Source organism: Puma concolor, chromosome B3 (assembly GCF_028749965.1).
Source record: "Puma concolor isolate L17-30 chromosome B3, mPumCon1.1.hap2, whole genome shotgun sequence".
Lineage (NCBI taxonomy): Eukaryota > Metazoa > Chordata > Mammalia > Carnivora > Felidae > Puma > Puma concolor.
Window position 1 is genome coordinate 114,257,250 of NC_141672.1, and position 23,680 is coordinate 114,280,929.

At 40.8% G+C, this 23,680-nt stretch overlaps 1 protein-coding gene and 1 long non-coding RNA gene across 8 annotated transcripts in view; one reads left to right on the forward strand and one right to left on the reverse strand.

Annotated features, from left to right (window-relative positions):
- The window catches only part of UACA (uveal autoantigen with coiled-coil domains and ankyrin repeats), a 96,995-nt gene extending 73,817 nt beyond the window's left edge, over positions 1-23,178 (reverse strand). The window contains exon 1 of the mRNA XM_025918828.2: positions 22,929-23,178. Within this exon, the coding sequence (XP_025774613.2) occupies positions 22,929-23,012 (84 nt within the window). The 5' untranslated portion in view covers positions 23,013-23,178. The remainder of the gene's footprint in view (positions 1-22,928) is intronic.
- Positions 23,179-23,266: 88 nt separating this feature from the next.
- LOC147580311 (uncharacterized) overlaps positions 23,267-23,680 on the forward strand; it is a 33,343-nt gene continuing 32,929 nt past the window's right edge. For all 7 annotated transcript variants that reach the window (XR_015252778.1, XR_015252780.1, XR_015252781.1 and 4 more), the window contains exons 1-2: positions 23,267-23,353; positions 23,557-23,679. This is a non-coding gene — a long non-coding RNA (uncharacterized LOC147580311). The remainder of the gene's footprint in view (positions 23,354-23,556; position 23,680) is intronic.

The window sequence follows — 23,680 nt, forward strand, 5'->3', positions numbered from 1 at the left end:
GAGGGAGACACAGAATCCGAAGCAGGCTCCAGGCTCTGAGCTGTCAGCACACAGCCCGACGCAGGGCTCGAACCCATGAACTGTGAGATCATGACCTGAGCCGAAGTCGGACGCTTAACCGACTGAGCCACCCAGGCGCCCCCAAGTTCATCTCTTAAAGTGTGATCCAGGAATGGTTGAGAACCTCATGTCATATTCCTGAATTCCTTAAACACAGGAATCTATTTTTAAGAGTTTGGTGAAGAATTTGGTGTGTATTTCTCCAATTAAAAAAGTCTCCACTAATCAAACAAGGATTATACTAATGGACTGTCCTCCAACTTGCTTGTTTCACATAATAAACACGTCTTGAACATCTTGACAAGTCACATATACGGAAGTATGGAGAATTTTCACATTCTAAATGATAATTTCTAAAGATTTACAATTGTCTATGATCAGAGAAAACGAAGACTTCTTAAAAGGAGTAAAAAACAAATGCTTTAGTTTTTCTGTTTTTGTTATTTCAGGTACCCTACATTGATTTTAGAATTTAATGTTGGCCAGATTATGACATTAAATTTGTACCGGCAGATACCTTAATGGGAAACACCTCTGGTTTGGGGTTTGGAAGAAATTGCCAAATTTCTAAATGTTTTCATGTTTTAGAAATATTTAATAACTATTAAAAGCAATTTTGAATGTTTCACATTCTATTTTACATCAGTCAAATAGCTGCAAAGACTAATTTAAATTTGGCATGGAATAATAAGTAGTTTCCATATTAATTAGGATGCTTTAAGTATTTTGCTTTTACAGTCAAATTCTTATTTATCATAAACTATTCTAAATGTTGTATTTTATTATGCAAATGGATTAAAACATTTTGTACTGATTTTAATGGAATGCTGACATAGTCAACAGGCTTTTTGAATAATACTTTCTCTACTTGAGAAATGGAGCTTCAAGTCCAGTATCTTTATTATCATCTGAACGAAGGACTGTACTTTTTATTTATATTGAAGTGATTATTCTAATCCTACTTAATAAACGCTGACGCTGGTAACTTTTTGGCTGACGGTGACACGAGGCACGACCTTTGCTAAAGGCAGGGCTGGGAGCTGTGCATCACATGAGTCTCAGCTCCCTGGCTCTCCCCCCGTCACTGATGAGTGACCCCTTAAGTATTGTGAGGGGTATAGGGGTGACCCATAGACATTATACTGTTTCTCTGGCTTTCAAGGATGCGGAAAATGTTTTACAGTGGGCAGCTCTGAGATCCAGAAGAGTTGCGGTACTTTGAAATCATTCCCGGTTGGAGCTGGGAGACGAATTTGAATGGGTGGCTCTCAGGGCTAAGTGTCTGAGGCAGATTGTCTTGAAGATTGTCTCTTTTGAGTGTGGCAGTACCCTACTTGAGAACCACGCCTATATTGTGAACAGATTAAGAAGAGTGAGGTTTTCATACGGAGTCTTATAAACATCTACCTTTAAAGGAAAAAAATGGCATTTTTCTTGAGGTCAAAATCTCAAATTTTATATTAGACTCCGTCTAATTCAGTTTTTAATTTGCACAGTATTTTTCCCATATTTAAAAACATTTGTTAGTCTATTTGCTTAGATGTGTTTATAAAATATACTTTGTTATATACAGGATATTTGGGTTTTTTAAAGGAACATCTTTTATACCTCAATCACAGCCGTGTACTTAAAAAAAAAAAAAAATTGGCCACAGTCCGTAAACAGAACCAAGCCACACCCAGAGGCCAATTCCTACAAATACGCAATTTGCTTGGGCTTTTCCAATAACACAGATATACCACAGCCTCACACATGTAATGTGTTTTTCTCTTCTCGCAACTCTTCCTGAACTTATCATTAATGTGTTAGGGAAAGATGAGTTTGTTTGTGTTTTTAATGTTTATTTCTTTATTTTGAGAGAGAGAGAGAGAGGCAGAGAGAGAGAAGCCCAAGCAGGCTCCACGCTGCTCCACCTGGGGCTCAGTCTCACAAAACATGAGATCACGACCTGAGCCAAAATCAAGGGTCAGACACTTAACTGACTGAGCCACCCAGATGCCCCAAGATGAGTTTTTAAATAGGCTTAGGAGTACAAGAGTGCCTGGCTGGCTCAGTCAGTGGAACATGCAACTCTTGATCTCGAGGTTGTGAATTCGAGCCCCACGCTAGGTGCAGAGATTACTTAAAAATAAAATTTGGGTGTACCTGGGTGGCTTAGTCTGTTGAACGTCCAACTCTTGATTTCGGCTTGGGTCATGATCCCAGGGTCATGGGATCGAGCTCCACACTGAGCGTGGAACCTGCTTAAGATTTTCTCTCTCTCTCCCTCTGCCCCTCACCCTTACTCATGCTCTCTCTCTCTAAAATAAAAAATAAATAAAATAAAATCCAAATAAATTTTAAAAAATAGACCTAGGATTCTATAAGCCAATTTTTAAAGTTTCATTACTTCTCAAGTGAGAGCATATGGAAAATACAAAAGAAAGTTTTAAAAATAGCCTCGCATAAACGAATTTACTCAATAGCAATAAGATTTATTATATTTTACATTTTTTTCTGGTTTCAGCATCCTCGTCTGGATTATGATAACCTACTAATGGTCTCCTTGCTTCCACCCTTGTCCCCCACTCCCTACAGTTATTCTCCACACAGCAATCAGAATATGTTTTAAAACAAGTCAGATTATGTCACTCCTTTCCTTAAAACCCTCTAGTAGTTGTATTCTTGCCACAAATATTGAACCTAGAAGTAATAATCAGGAAGCAATCAAACAAACCCAATACATGGGATGTTCTATAAACAAAAACAAAACAAAACAAAACAAAACAAAACAAAACAAAACAAAAAACTGATCTGCTAAACTCTTTAGCCTGGGATCCAAATACAATCCAAAACCATTACCCAAACATGATCCAGACCCCAAGAGATCACGGATTTAATCTCCTTCCACCTTCTCCCCTTTGTTCACTTGACTTCAATCTTTATTTCAACAATAACCAAATTATGGAAAGAGCCTAAATGTCCATCAACTGATGAATGGATAAAGAAATTGTGGTTCATGTACACAATGGAATACTACTTGGCAATGAGAAAGATTGAAATATGGCCTTTGGTAGCAACGTGGATGGAACTGGAGAGTGTTATGCTAAGTGAAATAAGTCATACAGAGAAAGACAGCATATGTTTTCACTTTTACGTGGATCCTGAGAAACTTAACAGAAGACCATGGGGGAGGGGAAAGAAAAAAAAAAGTTAGGGAGGGAGCCAAACCATAAGAGATTCTTAAAAAGTGAGAATACACTGAGGGTTGATGGGAGGTGGGAGGGAGGGGAGGGTGGGTGATGGGCATTGAGGAGGGCACCTGTTGGGATGAGCACTGGGTGTTGTATGGAAACCAGTTTGACAATAAATCTCATATAAAAAAAAAATCTTTATGGCTTTCCTGTCTGTAAAACATGAAGACAACAAATGCAATCCCATATCAAGGCTTTTTTAACAAGCCCTCTGCCTGGCATTATTAATAATCAGAGGAAAAGGCAATAATGTCCATTCTCCCACAAAAGTGTTATTATTTCATCACGTATCAGTTTTCTATTGCTGCAAAACCAAACAGTGATTTAAAACAGCGACCATTTACTATTGCTCACAAGTCTGCAGGTCAACTGGGCAGTTCTGCTGTGCCGGGCCAGACTGAGTAATCTCAGGCCCACACAGGCCTCTACTACCACCTGCCCAAGGGGGTTGGGGCCTGGCTGGTCTAGGATGGTCTCTTTCCCATGTCTGGTGAGTGGCTCGCCGACAGGGCAAAAGCAGCAACTGCTAACTAGCAGTGTGGCATGGGCTCGCTCATAAGAGAGAACAGAAGCATGAAAAATCTTTGATACCCAGACTCAACATCATTTCCAACACCTTCTATTGTCCAAAGCACAACCTAGACTCAAGAAGCAGGAAAACAGATAGTCACATTGCAGCCTGTGGATACAAGGAAAGGTACAGAATAGGGCCATTTTTGTAATCAATCTACTAACTATCGTGACAAAAGCACTTTTTTAAAAATTCTGGTTCACCTAAGTGGTGGAAAAATGGAAAATGCAAAGGACTACAGAAACTATACTTTGCTATGATGACATATAAGGCAGGGTTTCTCAACCTTGGCATTATTGACATTTTGAACCATGTTAAGTTTTTGTTGCAGAGGGACTGTCCTACGCATTATAAGAGGGTTAGCAGCATCCCTGGCGTCTTCCCACTAGACATCATAGTACCCCCCAAGTTGTGACAACCAAAAATGTCTCCAGACATTGCCAAATGTCCCCACGGGAACAAAGGTGCCTGCAAGTTGAGAACCGCTGCCATAAAGAGATGAATTAAAGCAAAAATAATTTGGTCTTATCATTTGCAATATAAACTAATGTTGCTTTAAAAGTTTGTTCAAATGATTCTAAAATGCAAACTTTATAGATGTGTAAGATATATACCAAATTCTCAAGTGGCTACATATTAAAAACTCAAAATTCAGGGGCGCCTGGGTGGCGCAGTCGGTTAAGCGTCCGACTTCAGCCAGGTCACGATCTCGCGGTCCGGGAGTTCAAGCCCCGCGTCAGGCTCTGGGCTGGTGGCTCAGAGCCTGGAGCCTGTTTCCGATTCTGTGTCTCCCTCTCTCTCTGCCCCTCCCCCGTTCATGCTCTGTCTCTCTCTGTCCCAAAAATAAATAAACGTTGAAAAAAAAAATAAAAAAAAAAACCTCAAAATTCAAAAAACAATAAAACAAAAAAACTTCAAAATTCCACTGATGATAGAGTCCTGCTAATTTATATAATTTAACCAAAAATTCTGCCATATTTTTGAAATCAATAGGAAAGATAACTGTGTTAGAAGTTCAACTAAATTGATACTATTGGCTCTAGAATTCGGTTTGAGATGTGTATCTAAGCCCCAGGGATTCTCTCCCTCCCTCTGCCTCGCCCTTTCATGAACTCTCTTTCTCTTTCTCAAAATAAACCAATAAACATTTTTAAAAAATAGATAAGGGTGATCTTAAAAAAAAAAAGTAAGCACAACCAATCAGAATCAGAATATTCCCTGGACAATTAAAAAAAAAAAAAACAACAGATAACACTTTAGAAAAGGTAGCAATCACAGTCATGTGATATTTGCTGATCTAAACTATTTTCACAATACTTACATTACTAAGATGCTATACACAAATCAAACTACTTCAACTGCCTAAGAAACTTTATGAATCTTTATAAACTGAATATTCTTACATTCATGTATAAATCTGTGATCGCAGTGGCCAAGTCAAGTCATATACACAAGAACCAATTTAAAGACCCTCGCTGTAGATTCTCTGGGCAAAAAAAGAATAGTTTCTCCTTCAGAGAAAAGAAGATGGGGTAACTTGCGAATCAAATGAGGCACCAATGAGCAAAGCCAGGACCAGGATTAAGGGAGAGATTTGCTTAGGGTACCAAATTTAAGGAGGGACTCATTCAGGATCAGGAAATGAGCCAAAATAGGAGGCAAGAGCCTGTTGTTTTAATCTCACCTCCCACTCAGCAGGAATTGCACCAAGCAGAAAACAGCACACTGATTCCCACATGCCCAAGGTCTGTCCTGTTCTAAGCCATGATGACACTTGCCACCCCACTCATCATCTGCGTCCCCTCAAAGAACCACAGGGTCTGCTTAGCCTGTTAGGAGGGATGGTACCAAACAGGGACAGGGGAACTCAGCAGAAAGAGTCACCGATAAGCACACACTCAGAACACTTAAAAGTTTTGAAATTGTGAAGGAGGAGAAGTCAGGCATTCCAGAAAGCTCCCGAAACTGTCCTTTATAAAGTTGGCCTGGTGTTTAAAAGTGGTTTGTAGGGGCGCCTGGGTGGCTCAGTCGGTTGGGCGGCCGACTTCGGCTCAGGTCACGATCTCGCGGTCCATGAGTTCAAGCCCCGCGTCGGGCTCTGGGCTGATGGCTCAGGGCCTGGAGCCTGTTTCCGATTCTGTGTCTCCCTCTCTCTCTACCCCTCCCCCGTTCATGCTCTGTCTCTCTCTGTCTCAAAAATAAATAAAACGTTAAAAAAATAAAATAAAATAAAATAAATAATAAAAATAAAAGTGGTTTGTAATTTTCAAGCACGTGCGTTCACACTTGAAATGGAAATGTTGCCATTTTAGGCATTTATTTCCAATTACTGCTATTTAACTGAATCAGTGTTATCACCCAGGGACGATGAAAAGCAATAGTACCCTAGGTGGCTGGCAATGTTGGTTTTAATAAATCAGTCCGACTCCAGGATAACTCGGAGGATACGGTCTCATCTCCACGACAACAACATTCCTTCTCTAGCCCTCTTTGAGGAGTATCTACCACGCTGTGCAGTCAGGAGCAGACACAGGAAAGTTGATCTTACAGGTCAGAACCAACAATAACAACAAAAACCCAACAAGACAGGCTCATTGCGTTAAATGAGACACTTCCTTTGTCTTAGGGGTACAGCCCAACCCACCACACCCAAAAGCCTCTCTAATGGACCCTAAGTGTAGTGCCTTCCTCCTCTGTGACGCATCCTTTCCCACGCCATCAGTTTAGCAGCAGGAATGTAATTAGATCTAAGCAATTAGGAAAACTGCTATTCTACTTCCTCAGTTGTGTGTACAGAAAACGCTCTGACTAATAAAAGCTGAACTTACAGGGCCCTTACAGTAAATAATGCCTTCACTCTAAGAGGGATGAAGGACTCAAAGTGGCTTGAAGGCAAGCAATAAGAAGTCCTTGCACATCTTTATTTTAAAGGCCACACACAAGCGACTTTAAGCCTATCTTTCCAAGCCACTCTTAGACCTCTCTGTGGACTCTCTTTTTCAAAAACAACATGCAGGCCTGTGCGTTCTCCCTGTCAATATAACATGGGCCAGCAAGAGCTGTTTCCCCAGCAAATGAATGAGGTGGCAAATGTTAGGAAATACAGGGCTTTTAGCTAATTACCCACAGGTTCTTGCTACCCATGAGCTTCATGATATATTCAGTAGTTAAACAATATTAGGAGGAACGTTCAGAAGTTTTTCACATGTGACACTTGCCAGCAAGAATCTTTCAAGGCCAATGATTTGTATGTTCCCAGTAATAAATTCCCAAATTAGGTTCCTAGTTTTATATAAATCAGTTCATTATAAATGCTATTAATATAAGTCTATTTTAGGGGCGCCTGGGTGGCTCAGTTGGCTAAGCGTCCGACTTCGGCTCAGGTCATGATCTCACGGTTCGTGGGTCTGTGCTGACAGCTCAGAGCCTGGACCTGCTTCGGATTCTGTGTCTCCGTCCGTCTCTGCCCCTACTCCGCTCATGCTCTGTTCTCTCAAAAATAAACAAACGTTAAAAAAATATAAGTCTATTTTAGTTACAACAAGTCACATCATGACAAAAAAAAAACAGAAAATAAAAATCTGATAATTCGTAATGATGATCATCTTTGTATATTCCCTGCTGATCTCTTCCCGAGTGAATGTTTTATATGACTACTATCAGGTTGCACCTCTGTTTTTTATTCTGACTTTTTCACTTGTAAGAACTCTATCTCTTCCACAGAACTTCTTCATATGGTTGCAAAATAGTCTTGCGTATTAGTTTTCTACTGCTGTGTAAAAAATCCCTACAAACTTAGAGGCTTGAAAACACACTTATTTATTACTTCACAGTTGTGTAGGTTAGAAGCCCAGGTGGGACCAACTGGCTTCTTTGCTTAGGGTCTCCCAAAGCCAAAGTCACCAGCCAGGCTTGGCTCTTACCTGGGGACAAATGCTTCCAGGCTTGTTCAGGTTGTTGGCAGAACTCAGTTCTCTCCAGCTGTAGTTCTGTGGCACCTGTCTCCTTGCTGGCCGTCAGAGCCTCTCTCCCACAGCTCTTGAAGGCCACTGGCATTCCTTCTCCCACAACCCCGTACCCCCTCAAGGCCAGCAACAAACATGACCAGTCTCTCTTGTCCTTCAAAACTCTCTGACTTCCAGTTCTGCTGTGAGCCAGAGAAAAATCTGGTTTTCAAAAGTTCAAGTGATTAGAACAGGTCCACCTGGATAATCTCCTTTTTGGCCGACCCAAAGTCAAGTGATTACAACCTTAAATTACATCTGCAAAATCTCATCTGCCACATAGCAACATAATGGTGGGCATATTTTCTCATCATATTCAAAGTCCTGGGGATGGGGGAGATCATGGAGGATCGTTTTTAGAATTCTGTCTACCACACCTCTGCGTCACAATAGAAAATGTACACTTAACTGTGGGTTGTGGCTGAAAAGCTTGAAGGTTATCTTGCCACTGGATCAGAAAACCTGAAAGGTCCTTTCTAACTCTAAAAATCAAATATTTAAATGTATTAAAGAAATAAAGTGTAAAGTTATTTTAAAACTCAGGGGAAAATTACATGAATTCTAAAATTAGTTAAATAAAAAAGTGAGCTGAAGTTCAAAAAAAGAAACATGTTTTTGCAAAATTGTCACCTCTTTGGGGGCCAGTGTTCTAGTCACAACAAAAGGTTGAACATTTAGGAAATAATGAACCATTAAAGTGGAAATAAAGGTTAGTGCCACTTTAGTGCTAAATCATAATGCCTGGGGAAAACAGAAGCAAAGAACTCTGAAACCAGTGACAATTTCCTTAACACAAAACTCCAGTTTGATTCTGAATATGCAGATTGGAGGAGAGGTAAATAGGCCAAATAAAAAACTAGCTCATATATAGATTATTCCATCCAAAGTTCATTAAGAAAAACTAGGATTAAGGATATGACCCTGGGATCAGGCTGGCAGGGCCTCTCAGGAAGGATTCAGCTGACTGACTTTGGTTTAAGATAGTTCCCATCGGCACCACACAAATCAGGTGGAGGAGGAGGAGGAGGAAAGAGAAAGGAGGAAGAGGGAGGAGGAAAGAGAAAGGAGGAGGAAGAAAGAAAAAAGGAGGAAGAGGAAAGAGAAAGGAGGAAGGGAAGGAAGAGGAGGAAAAGAAGGCGGGCAAGGGGAAAGAGAGGAGAAAAAGAAAGGAGAAAAGAAGAGGGGAGGAAGGAAGGGAGGAAGGGAGGGAGGAAAAGAACCTGACATATAGTCAGTACTAAATAAATATTTGTTGAATGAAAATACAATGTAACAGATCATAAATACGTTTGTGGCCTTCAGGAAATTCTTCCCCCTAGGCAGAGAAGAAAGTCTTTCTAAATCTCAGCTACTCTTGAGCTAAAAATTCTGGGGCAGTCTGCAAGGGAGCTGGATAACAGCTCCTAGAAGTGACACAAAAAAATTGAGGGCAGGCAATAAAACTGTGAAGACCAAATCTGTTAAATAGTGGGGGAACTGAACTGTGCTGAAATGTTTAGTCTCAAAGTAATTATAACCTATAACAGTGGCAAATATGTAAGTAGCGTGTCCCTCAATAGAATTCCAAAGTCTTGTCTCCAGCAAAAAAAAAAAAAAAAAAGAGCCAGGATCCTGACTATTGGTACTAACAGCAGAAAGAACATGTTGATAGCTGTGAGAGATACCCCTGGAATGAGAAGCCTGTGACGGTCAGAAATACAAAATACTAGCCATAGTTTCAACTCTGCCCTTTTCTCCACAGCCTGCAAAGTAGTCATTCATTGTGTTACCCCAGCAAAGTTCAGTGGGGAAAAATATGCATTTTGTAACCTGACAAAGACTTCTCCCTTGCAAGTGTATTTTTAAATTCAGCTAACCAACTCAAAATCCCCTTGTACAAAAACAAAAGTTGTACTTTTCTTAGTCTTATTCTCTATTCATGCAAACATTAGAAAAAAGCAATTCAAATTAGAATTCAGAAGGTCTTTTCATTCCACATATAAACAATAAACTTTACTCTTCACCCCATCAAGATGTGAGCAACGCTTTCTATATTTTCAGAATAGGATCAATACAATTTTAGGTACACCTAACAAAAACTAATGTAATTGTTTTAACTGACAGATAACAACCACTGCTGAAATTTCTATTTACATTGTTGTACAGCTTCCAAAATGTTGGCATTCTTTTTAGTTACCTATAATCTCTGATAGGGTAGAAAGGCAAGTAAAATCATCCCCACCTTACAAGAGAAAGAATTGGAACTTCCGAAGTAACTTGCCCAAGGTCACAGAGCTTTTCAATCGCAGCGCCTGGACTCAAATCAAGATTTTCGGGCATCTTCTTAATCCTGATCTTTTGCCTATAGAATATCTCTACTTATATGGTATGACACTAAAATGAAAGATGCTTCTAAAACTGCATCACATTTTCCTTCTATTTACACAAGGAAAAGGAAAATCATAGAATAATTTATGTCAAACAAAAGCATTGATTTTGATAAAAATTCTTATGAAATAGACCAATATAAGAAACCAAAAGCAACAATACAAGAAATAAAAAAAAAAAAAAAAAAAGATATAATGCCCTTCTGCATCTCTTGATACAGTCTTTAAAGTCTAGATTGTCTGATATAAGTATGGCTATTCCAGCTTTCTTTTGTTGAACATTAGCATGATAGGTGGTTCTCCATCCCCTTATTTTTAATCTGTAGGTGTCTTTAGGTCTAAAGTGGGTCTCTTGTAAACAGCATATAGATGGGTCTTGTTTTCTTATCCATTCTGTTACCCTACGTCTTTTGACTGGAGCATGGAGTCCATTGACGTTTAGAGTGAGTACTGAAAGATGAACTTATCGCCATTATGATGCTTGTAGAGTTGGAGTTTCTGGTGGTGTTCTCTGGTCCTTTCTAATCTTTTGTTGCTTTTGGTATTTATTTATATATATATATTTTTTTCATCTTTTGCCCCCTCAGAGAGTCCCCCTTAATATTTCTTGCAGGGCTGGTTTAGTGGTCACAAACTCCTTTAAAATATCAGTATTAGGGGCGCCTGGGTGGCGCAGTCGGTTAAGCGTCCGACTTCAGCCAGGTCACGATCTCGCGGTCCGTGAGTTCGAGCCCCACGTCGGGCTCTGGGCTGATGGCTCAGAGCCTGGAGCCTGCTTCCGATTCTGTGTCTCCCTCTCTCTCTGCCCCTCCCCCGTTCATGCTCTGTCTCTCTCTGTCCCAAAAAAAATAAATAAAACGTTGAAAAAAAAATTTTTTTTAATAAATAAATAAAATATCAGTATTATATCATAGATAAGAAGGTATCTTATCCTTAAGTGATGGATGCTACAGTATTTAAAGGTAAAATATAATGTCTGCAACTCTCAAGAGACTTAATGAAAAATGTGTGTATATATTACATATAGATAGAGCAAATACAGCAGAATTTTGACTCTTGAATCTAAGTAGTGAGCAAGTAGGTCCTAATCCACTGTACTATTTTATATTTCAAATTTTCATAATAAAAGTTGGAGAAAACTTTTATGAGCACAAATTAGATATGTGCTCAAAATCTGTGCTTATAAAGATTATTAGAATAGCAAATTAAACTTTCAAAAGTATTTTGCAAATAGCATCATCAGAATATTGAGCTATTCATCCAAACTGGTTATAAATCAAGCTCACTTTAAAACAATGCCAACTTGCTGGCCTTCAAGAAGACACAGGCGGTGTTCTAGCACACAATTACCTCTGGTCAGGGACTATGCCTCCCACACACTGCATCATGCCCTGGGGGACTCACTGGGGCTCGCTGAGGGCCAGCAAGCAAGGGCTCTTGTCTGTTGACTGTGACTTTAACAAGTCACAACTTCTCTGGGTCTCAGATAGCATGTCTCTAACAGTGCCCTCCTCTCTCTCCCTCACAGCACTGTAAGGATTTGGGCCCTCGGGGATTCCTGCCTACACTACGGCGGCAGCCTCATGAACCATCCACCCGCCCGCCAAGCTTGAGCCCCTACAATCCCTCCTAAACAGGCCTATCAAGTAATCCATCCGAAGCACAGTTGATCGTGTGATTCCCAAATTCAGAATACACGGGACAAAGTCCAACACTCTTAAAATATGGCGTATTTTAAGCCATTCCAAGATTTAGTCCCAACTTCCCCTCCTGCCTATCTCCTACTCAATCCCCCCACCTATTTATTACTCATTCTAGGAGCCACCAAAGCTAAACTGACAAACCAACTGCCCTCTTCCCCCACTCTTGACACTTTTCTGCCCCGTGCCTTTGCTCTCTTGCTGTTGCCTCGGACAGCAGTTTCTTCCTTTCCTGGATCGCATAAGCAACTGCTTAATGGGTACAGGGTTTCCTTCTGGGGTGACGAAAACGTTCTGGAACTAGACAGAGATGGCAGTTACACAACACTGGGAACACCCTATATGACACCGAGTTGTTCACTTTGTGACTGATTAACTTTGTGTTGTGTGACTCTCACCTCCAAGTTTCAAAAAGCAGCAGCAGCAGGCTCATCCTGCTGGAAAACACCTGCACCGACTCCTCAGCCCCAGACGGGATCCGCACGGAGACCGCAGAGACCCATTCCCCTGTCACAGCAGTTAGTACTTTGTAGCATGTGTTTAAAGAATTCCCCCACCTGACTTCCAGCCTCCTATCTTCCTCATCTTCTCATCCCTCAGAAACATTGTTTGTTTGGTTTTTTAATAAGTAAAACATAGAGACACCACTTATATCCTTAGGGGCAAGAGACTGGAGCAGATGGTCCTTTGAAGATCCAGATCTAAAAGGCCACAAGGGCATGTATTAATTGGAAAGGAAAAGATCAGGAAAGACTGCCATTCAGCTGGTTATAAGGGTAAAAATGGAAAGAACTTTGGTGAGATTTTTCAGTTCGTAATAATAAGAACTAACATTTATTGAGTTCTTAACTTTAATTAATAATCCCACTTTCCAAATGAGGAAACAAATATATTTAAGTAACTTGTCCAAGGTCACAAAGGGACAGCAAGATTCAAACCCAAGTGGGCGGACACACTGCCCTGCCTCCATACTGCCTCAGACAAGGTTTCAAGAGGTATGAGTGGACATTCTTTGGCCCACAATTTGGCTTTTCTGAAGCTAAGAAAACACTCCCTTTTCCACATGTATCTACTTAGCCATTGCCATGAATGTCGATATTTCATAAAGTGCTTTTTTAAATATAAAATGTTGGCGCCTGGGTGGCGCAGTCGGTTAAGCGTCCGACTTCAGCCAGGTCACGATCTCGCGGTCCGTGAGTTCGAGCCCCGCGTCAGGCTCTGGGCTGATGGCTCGGAGCCTGGAGGCTGTTTCCAATTCTGTGTCTCCCTCTCTCTCTGCCCCTCCCCCGTTCATGCTCTGTCTCTCTCTGTCCCCAAAATAAATAAACGTTGAAAAAAAAAATTTAAAAAAATAAATAAATATAAAATGTTAATTTGTCAAACCTTGACAACATATCAATAAGGTCAGTATTAAAAATGTATCATCCTCCCCCAAGAAACTATATACCCTATGGTACACACTTGTGTGCACACACCTCCAGCTAGTAAACCCACAATTTTTAGTTCTACTGGATTCTCAGATCTTGCTTCACTAATTTGTCCTCCAAAATATTTAAAACCAAGAATGCTAGGATAATATGTTGGGCAAAGACACACACACACACACACACACACACACACACACACATACACGCAAAAGCAAAAAGGGATAATATCACAAAATATGACAAAGCAGAATTCAAGACAAAAGTTGAATAGGACAAATTAAAGACTTTTATACCACTAGTTACACTCCACAGTGAATGTAAAAAATCCAAGATTCTTAATGTATCAATTATCACAAAATTAAGTACAAAAACTAAAAGTGGCAATAAGCCTAGAAATATGTTCACACTCCCTAGCAATCAAAAACCCAGATTAAAGCTGTAATTTTTTTCCGATCAGGTCGACAAATGGGTTTAAATGATAGTGCCCATTTTGGAAGGGTGTAGTGAATGCAACAATTTCTACACTGCTGGAAGGAACACAAATTGGTTTTGAGACTTAGCATAAAAGGCCTTCCTTCCCTCTAAACGTTCCTCTCTCTCATTTTCTTCGGTACATACATGGTTTAAGATTCAAATGCCATCTCTTGGAAATCCTATCAGTTCACATGGTTAAAAACGTGAGTTCCAGAGTCAGGTTACCTGATGTCCACTTATTAGCTATGATACCTTAGGCACGCAAATTACTTAATTTTGTCTGTAAAATGACAGCAATAGTACCCACTCCTTAGGGTTGCTGTCAGGATTAAGTAAGCCAATGCAAAACACTTTAAACAATGCCGGGACATACACGCTCAGTACACATTGCCTATTGGCACTTGGATTTCTTATCAATAATTTCTTTTTACGTAATTGACTAGTATTTGCTAAGTATTCCTGGTGGGACATTTGTATCTGCTCAAATCATTTCAAATTACTTCTAATTTTAAGTACAAAGCTTATCACAATCAAAGATGATCCAAAAAATGATACATGTATCATCACTGTTATCAAGATAATTAAATTCTGATTGAATAATAAAGAGGCAATATGCAATCTTTAAAAAGAGCATGACCAGTGGCTTATGGCATAGTAAAAAGCATTGCAGGTGACTTATTTTATTCTTTATCTTCAACTGTATTTTGTTTTCTATACTGAACATGTATGACTCTTAGGGCACGGGGAGGGGAAGGTTTTTTTTTTTTGTTTTTTTTTTTTTTATTTTTTTTTATTTTTTTATTTTTCAACGTTTATTTATTTTTGGGACAGAGAGAGACAGAGCATGAACGGGGAAGGGGCAGAGAGAGAGGGAGACACAGAATCGGAAACAGGATCCAGGCTCCGAGCCATCAGCCCAGAGCCTGATGCGGGGCTCGAACTCACAGACCGCAAGATCGTGACCTGGCTGAAGTCGGACGCTTAACCGACTGCGCCATCCAGGCGCCCCGAAAGGTTTTTAAAACAATAGGCAGTCACTTATCTTGACTGCTTCAGTCATACACTTGTTCTCCCTCCAGGGCACTTGCCAGGTCTGATTCGATTATACACTTCATCCCATCTCATCCTTCACCACAGCTTTAGTAACTGTCATGGCTCATCTTTTGCACATCACTTTGGAGACTATACCATTCTGAAATAAATTCATCAATGTTCGTTAATAGTCAAGACTTCCGAGGCTAACAAAAATGCAACAGACAAAACCGTTTTTGTGACCACAAAAGGGTAATTCTTTTCTTGTCTTTTTGTGTTATATATTTAAGCCTAGAAGAGAAAAGCTATATAAAGCTTTTAATTATTTTACGATTCAGAATAAGGAGGCATCAAGTGTATATTATCCTGCCATTCTGTTTTATAATTTCAGGAAGTGCATTTCAACCATCATTTTTTGGCAAATTTCCTACAGAAATCAATTTGATCGCTCTTATATAACTATGCTCAAGCAGGTGGAAATGTTCGACAATTTATTATATGCCTTAGGTGTCAAGGCAAATGTTTGCATGATTGCTAACAGGACGCTTAAGTCTTCTAATAGGATAGAGATGAAACAGGAGTTGTAATGTTTAAGTTTAATATTCTTGGATGTAGATTTCTTTACCAAGTATGTTGCTGGCTATTAGCTCATTCTAAGCAGGAAAGAAAAGAAGGATAAACTTGTTAACTCCTACCCATACAATAATTTCTTCACATGAAATTTTACCAATTGAGAAATCTGTCTGGACAAGGACTTAAACTTGTCAAGGAACTCAAATTCTTTATTCTTGAGAGAGAGAGAGAGAAAGAGAGAGAGAGAGAGAGAGAGACAGACAGCATGAGCAGGGGAGGAGCAGAGCAAGAGAGGAACATAGAATCCGAAGCAAGCTCCAGGCTCTGAGCTGTCAACACAGAGCCCGACGCAGGGCTCGAACTCACAAGCTGTGAGACCAGGGCCGGAGCCGAAGTCAGACTCTCAACGGATTGAGCCACCCAGGCGCCCAGGAATTCAAATTCTTAATTCAAGTTAACAAAAAAGAAAAGCTTTCCTTTATTCCCCTCTAGCTGCCACCCTCCAGCTTCTCACTCTGAAATTTTCATCCGCACCTCATCTGTGCCACCCTCTATGGTAACACCAAGGTTCCTTTCCACATCTGATGCTCCCTCAATGCACTATGGAATTTCAAAGCTCTACACCACTGCGTTTGCTGTTCTTTGGCCTGGACAACCTTCAAACTGTCTATCTGGCCCAGGCTCAAGCTTCACCTTTTCACCTCCTCCTCCACCCTACACATCTGTGCACCCACAGCAATTTATATACACCTCTATCACTCCCTGGCTTTTAACATACTGCATTATATGTCTGGTTCTTAAAACTTTTGAAGGCTGTGGCTAGATCTTTCTCATTATGGAATTTTTAGGACATACACAAAATACAACAGTATCACAAAAGTAAATACAACAGTATCATGAACCAGCCAACTACAACAATGAATTCATGACCAACCCTGTTTCAACTCTACCCCCTACTACTCACTTCCCCCATCTGCCCACTCACAGATTATTTGGAAACAAATCCCAGACTTCACATCGTTTCACCTGTAAACAATATACTTCTAAATGTTTCTCTGAAAGATAAAAACTCTTTGCAAACATAACCACATCGCTACCATTATCACATTTAAATCTTTTTAGGTAATGGTTCCACAATGCCATCACTTATCCCGGTAGTGTTTACGTTGCCTCATTTTATTTTTATGATTAATCAGGGTCCAAATGAAGTCTATCATTGCAATTGGTTAATATGTCTCCTAAATCTCTTTTAATCTCCAGATTTCTCCATTTTTTTTTTCTTATTATAATTTACTTTTGAAGAAACTAAGCCATTTGTTCTAAGAGTTTCCCATGATCACAATTACATTCACTGCATCCCCATGTTGCTCTATACCTGTATTTTCTGTTAAATGGAGGCTCTTTGGGTAAGACTATCCATAGGTAGTAATGAATATTTCTATCGGGAGAAATAGACAACAATCCATCTGGTTGTCTTTCCCTTTGAGACCTTAGTAGCCACTGATAATCACTGTCTGTGCTCTAGATCCATCAATTCAATAGGAGCTGGGAAACTGTGACATATACCAATTCCATCATCCCAACTTCATCTATCAGCTGGGATGAAAACACCTTGTATAAAAAAGAAACCTCCCTCATCAAATACTTGGTTGGCTTAAGGAAAAGTATCATACTTCATTCTTTGTCTTTATTTTCTGGTTCTTAAAAGAATACATCGGCTCCCTAACATCCTCCAAAAGTGACAAGTTTCTCTTTGTTTTGTAATCATTATTATGAATGCACAGATTTAAAGACTAGTACACTGCCACATTATCCTTATTGATGATGGAACTGTCCCAGCACTGGCCACGTGGGAACCTCTTCAAGTTGGCTCCTGAGTCCGAACCTTTGATAGCCCCCTTGCTTTCTAGTGTGACAGAGGATTCCAGGCTCCATTTACGCATTTTCTGCTTCCAACTTGGAATTACCTATTTCTTCACAGAGGACTTAATTATAATTCACTCTTGAGCCTAACTTATGTGTTCCATCAACGTTTTCCAAACTAAATAGGGTCCAATTCCTGAACTAATAATTTTAAATTTGAAAAATGTGGATCGTGCACAATAAACAAAGATTTACAATCATTATTTCACTCTTATTAATAAGCAATTAAGGGGCGCCTGGGTGGCTCAGTTAAGCGCCTCTTAGTTTCCGCTCAAGTCATGATCTCACAGTTCATGGGATCAACCCCTGCCCCCCCAACCCCCACCCCATCAGGCTCTGAGCTGACAGTGCAGAGCCTACTTGGGATTCTCTCTCTCTCCCTTGCTGTCTGTCCCTCCCCACCCTCTCGCAAAACAAATAAACAAACTTTTAAAAAAAGAAGTAATTAAAATCCTTAACTACTCAGGTCCCTGAGTGGCTCAATCAGTTAGGCATCTGACTCTTGATTCTGGCTCAGGTCATGAGCTCACAGTTTGTGAGTTCGAGCCCCACATTGGGCTCAGCAAGGACAGTGCAGAGCCTGCTTGGGATTCTCTCTCTCCCTCTCTTATCCTCCCCCACTTGTCCTCTCTCTGTCTCAAAATAAATAAATAAACTTAAAAAAGAAATCCTTAACTACTCATCATTTAAGTTCTTGAATTCCCTGTGTACCAACTCAACTGTCTGCTCTAGTATTATAATAAAATTCAGCAATTCAAATAAGCATGATCACCTGCAGTTAAAATCAAAAGTATAAAAACAGGGCTTCTTTATTGTGATCTTCCTTCAAGAACCACAAGAAATGCAATGCAGGGATAACTCTAGGAAATTGTCTGAACAAAACTTTAATTAAGTTAAGCGTTTTTAATTAAAGGTTGGCATCCTGGGGGCGCCTGACTGGCTCAGTCATGAAGCATGCAACTCTTGATCTCAGGGTCGTGAGTTTGATCTCCAGTTGGGTGTGGAGATTACTTTAAAAAATAAAATAAAATCTTTAAAAGAAAACAACAAAAATAAAGGTTGGTATCCTAAATGAAAGTGAGTAAACAATGCTCAATTAAGTATCATGAGTTTAAATGTAACAATTTGTGATCTTAATTCTTACTATTCACATTACCCAAAAATCATTGTTATAATAATAATGTTAACATCTTTTCAAATGTACTCCAAAACAGAAAACGCTTCTCAAAATCATAACTGAGACAAAATTTAATCTTTTATACTTTCTAAACATCTCATACTTGTGTTCTTAGTGGGAATCAAAGGAATTTTTTTTTTAATTTTTTTTTTAACGTTTATTTATTTTTGAGACAGAGAGAGACAGAGCATGAATGGGGGAGGGTCAGAGAGAGGGAGACACAGAATCTGAAACAGGCTCCAGGCTCTGAGCGGTCAGCACAGAGCCCGACGCGGGGCTCAAACTCACGGAGTGTGAGATCGTGACCTGAGCCGAAGTCGGCCGCTTAACCGACTGAGCCACCCAGGCGCCCCTCAAAGGAATTTTTTTGAAGATATTTTTCAGTTGCTGTATCTGTAACTCTAAATGTGTTTAGAAACACCAATATTTTTTCAGGTTACTGAGATATTAACAAGATGCTTTAAAACGTATTTGGTTGCTCATTCATAAAATTCATTGCCCCCAAATCAGAGTAGCCTAGAGAAACAGCAGAAAACTAACTGCAGAACCTCCCATCTCAGAGATAACTAACAATCAGCATTTACTCCACTACAAATGATAAGTATAAGTACAGTTTAAGTGGAACCCCCTTCCAAAATGTCTGTTAACAGTATTTGTTACTGTGACTGTTCTGGAAATACAGTCTCTTAATTTTAATTACTCAATTTTCCTAGTCTGAACTAGGTGAAAACGGAATAGTCTATTCTCACTGTACACATAATTGTATACATAATTGTACATATAATTGCATATGTAATTGACTAGATTTGAAATAGCATTTACAGTCATTCAATTATCCCTTTCAGAAATCTGAAGCTCCAATTTAGTGATTAAGATAAATGTCAACAACAAAAATAGTTTTATTTTATGATTAAAAGATGCAGCTATCTCCAGATTCATCTAGTATAGGACAAACTCTCAAATGTATTTTACCCACAATTTATAATTATGAACTACATTTATATATATATATAAACATAACCACTGTTGAGTGAACTCTAAACTCATTGGCATATTTATAACCATGGTACTATTCAAAATATTTTAAATGACTTTTTCTACATATAACTTAGCATGTTAAGCTAATAATCTGTATTTCACATACTATAAAATATTTACATACCTCAGTCTATTGTTAATGCATCTCTTTCAAATAAATAACCTTAAATAAATACAAGAAGAAAAAGATTTATGAAATACACATGTTAAGATTTTTCTTCCTCAAATCAAAGTTGTGCAGAGAACATTATGATGATTACCATGATAATTAAATGACTGCTTTAAGATTCAAATTAGGTAATCATGGGGGTAAAAGGGAGGGGGGGAAGCAAGATATATATATATTAAAAAACTAAAAGAAATTAGGTAGATTTTTTTTTTTTGCTTAATATTACAGAGTAAAAAGATGAAAATATAATGTAAACCTAAAAGTCACAAAAGGTTGATAAACTGAATTGCATAAAAATAACCACTTTCTGCATAGCAAAAGCCACCATAAACAAAGTCCTAAGATGAATAACCAACTAAGAAAAAATATTACTCCTACTAAAATGGCTAATTTCCATGACATAAAGTATGTACAAATGAATTTAAAAAATCAACAACCCAATAGAAAAATGCAAAGGATAAACTGTTCATGAAAAAGAGAAAAGATCTATTGGGAGTTGGATTGGAATAGCATTGAATGTATGGGCCAATTGAAAGTTGATGTTCTTAAGATAATGAGTGTTCCAATCCAAAACATGGTTATTTATCTCCTTATTTAGGTCTTTAGTGATTTTCAATAAAATTTTGTGATGAAAGAAAGAAAGAAAGAAAGAAAGAAAGAAAGAAAGAAAGAAAGAAAACATGCAGCAGGCTCTTAAAAGCATGGAAAAAATAATTTCTCACACATTGAGTACATGATATAAGGAAGGAAATTTAACATTCTTCACTATTACAAATGCGCGTATCCTTTAACCCAGCAATTCTTTTAGAAACTGATCCTACAAGTGTACACGCACACACACACACACATACACACACAAACTTGAAATATACACAGGTTTATTCATCATTGCACATTACAGCAAGGATCTGAATGGAGAAGCTCTGATTAGGCCTAATTATTTACAATTAAAAAAATGATATAGAATAGTACAGTATGCTATCATTCCCATAAAGAGTGAATATTTATATTCATATTTGTTTGTATGTGCTACACTCTGAAGGAATATGCAATTAACTGGTAACACCAACAATATATACACGTGTGACCAAATCTGACTGACATTTGGGATTATGGTATAGATTGAAAGCAAAAGGAATCTATTTCTCCTGTACATTCATTTCATTCTATCTTGGTTTGGTGTTATTCATCATCACACTCATTTATTTTCATTTAAATATTTTACAAAATTTATTCTAATGTCTAACTTAAACAGAAATGCTCACTTTTTCTTTTTTATTATTTATTTATTTTGAGAGAGAGTGAGAGAGAGAGAGAGCGCGCGCGCGCATAAGCAAGGAAGGGGCAAAGAAAGGGAGAGAATCCCAAGCAGGCTCTGCGCTGTCAGCATGGAGCATGAAGCAGGGCTCAAACTCGCGAACCATGATATCGGGACCTGAGTTGAAACCAAGAGCTGCATGCTTAACCGACTGAGCCACCTAGGCGCCCCAAAATGTTCACGTTTTCTAAGCAGGCAGATTCTGTCTTTTTTATACTATGTATTTCTCTTTATTTTTATGCTATTTTAAGAAAAAGAATGCTCAGTTTAGTAAATACTAAAGATTTAAGGTTGGAGAGATGCACTTCATGTTCCAAATGTATAAAATGCAAACTGGCAGGCTAACAGCAATAACAATTAAATACTCTGCATTTCTAGAGGAGAAAACAGGATAAAATTAAGGTACAGAAACCTCCCAGTGGGATGTGGATCTGTAGCCAAACAAAATGGGAAAATATAGCAAATAAATATAGAAAAGCTTATCTTTTACAAAGCTGAAAGGCAACCTGCACTACAAAAAAGTTTAATCTTTAACTACGGTGACCTCTGATATCACTAAATATTTGTCAATTATTATTTTAAAAAACAACGTGAAGCAAAGAAATCTCTTATGTGCTTATAAAACAAGTCCATGCTTTACTAAACTTCAAATCATCAAGTATCGTGCCATCTATAACTTTCCTTTTTTTTTTTTTTAACTGGAAATTAAACAGCCTAGTTTTGCCACAATGTCCTGTTAAGACCGAGTAAAATCATCGCAGAAGTAGGCGAAGAGAAAGCCACAATTCTGAATTAACTCCTAACCAGAAGCAGATTAAATAGTATTCTCATAAAAAGCACATAGAATCATTTAGTACAATTTGTGCCACATTATAAAGGCCCCTTTTAGTAACTCCAAGTGGGCAAACAGGGCAGTTTGGGCATCCCATCTCGTGTACGTTTCTGACTCTTCGCGACTTTTTAAAGCAACCTTTCATTTAATAACGCAGAATTTTGATGACACTGCCATTCTTCTGACTTGCCAAATTATCCAAATCCCAACATCTGCAGTCAGGCTGTTTCTCAAGATTTCTGATCTGCTGCCAACTAGAGAGAGGCCCTGAGTACTCGTGAGCGTGCACGCTGAGGCCGGGCTGCCGAGCGCCGCCCGCCTGTCCCCCCCGCACGTCTGTCCCACAGGTGAAGCTCGGCCCCGCAGGACCACCACCTTCCCAGCGTCACCACCACTTCCAGGACCGCTCCCTACGATGCTTTGTCTGCATCTGCGCCCTAGTCCGTCCGCCTCACTCAGAAATCCAGCTTCCCCAGTGATACAGCGACGGCGGCCAGCACCCGACGTCCCCTGGGCCTCGGAGTCTCGGACCCGAGGAGGGTGCGGAGTGCGACGGGCCGGCACCCGGGCCGCTGCCCTGCCCACCCGGATCGTGGGGCGCTAGTCCCCCGCCCCGTCCCGGCCCCCCGCGGGCCCGGCCCGACAGGACGCGCGTGGGGAACCGGGCCAGCCCCGGGCGAGGGGAGGGGCCGGGGTCGCCGGGGAAGAGGGGAGCCAGAAACCCGGGATGGAGGGAGGAGTAGGGCCAATTGAATCCCGGAGCGCCGGGGTTTCATCCAGGAGTTTCGGGGACCTGGGGGTGAGCGGCGGGGGCTGTGCCGTGGCGGCGACGGGGAGGGTCTCCAGGGTCTCCGCGCCGACGCCGAGCCCCGGCCCAAGGGAGGAGGAGTCCCCGGGACCACGGAGAGGGACGAGCCGAGAGGAGGCTGAGCAGGGCGGCGCGCGCTTCCGAGCAAAGGACCCCGCGGCTCGCGGGAGGGCAGCGCCGGCAGCCCTGGCAGCCCAGGACACGCACGGGCCATGGGACTCACCGCGCTGGCGGTGGCGACGGCGGCGCCGGACGACGCGGGGCCGGACGCCTCCTGCCTCCTCAGGCGGGACTTGAGACTCTTCATGGCCAAGTCTTGGCAGTCCGGCTCCTGGCGGCGCGGCGCGCCGGAGCCGCGCGCGAACCTTCAAGTGTGCGGGATGCGAGCGCGCGGCGAGGCGACGGAGGCGGCGCCGGCGGTCCCGGCCCCACCTGCCACCTGGGGGGCCCCCCGGCTGCCCCCGGCTCCGGGCCTGCGGTGGGGCTCCCCTTCCGCAGCCAATCCTCCCGCGGCCCTGGCGGGGGTGGGGCCGGCTCCGGCCAATCGGAATCCGGGAAGGGGGCGGGACTTCCCTTTCAAACTTCTTAACACCCTTCCTCTCCCTGCTGGAAGAAAAGTTTAGAACTTCAGCCGCGGGACTGGCGGAGGTGAGCGGTGGCTACTTGGAAGGACGTGGGAACCAGTCTCCAGGCCACCGGTGCCTGCCTACTTTAGTGGTCTCAGGTCTAAAGAGAGCAGAGGGTCCAACCTAAGCCAGCTCGCGTATTGGCCGGATCCCCCTCTCCCCGCCCAATCTCCTACCCATGTGCTTTTTCCCAAGTTAAGTTCCCTTTCTTTCGTCTGGTCCCAGGAAGAACACACAGCTTTCAACTTCCCTGCCGTCGGCCGGTGTTTTACTACACAAATCCCAGTGCCTGGAAACAACCACACGCATCTAAACTCCGGAAACATACCACAGCCTCTAAGGAATAAGG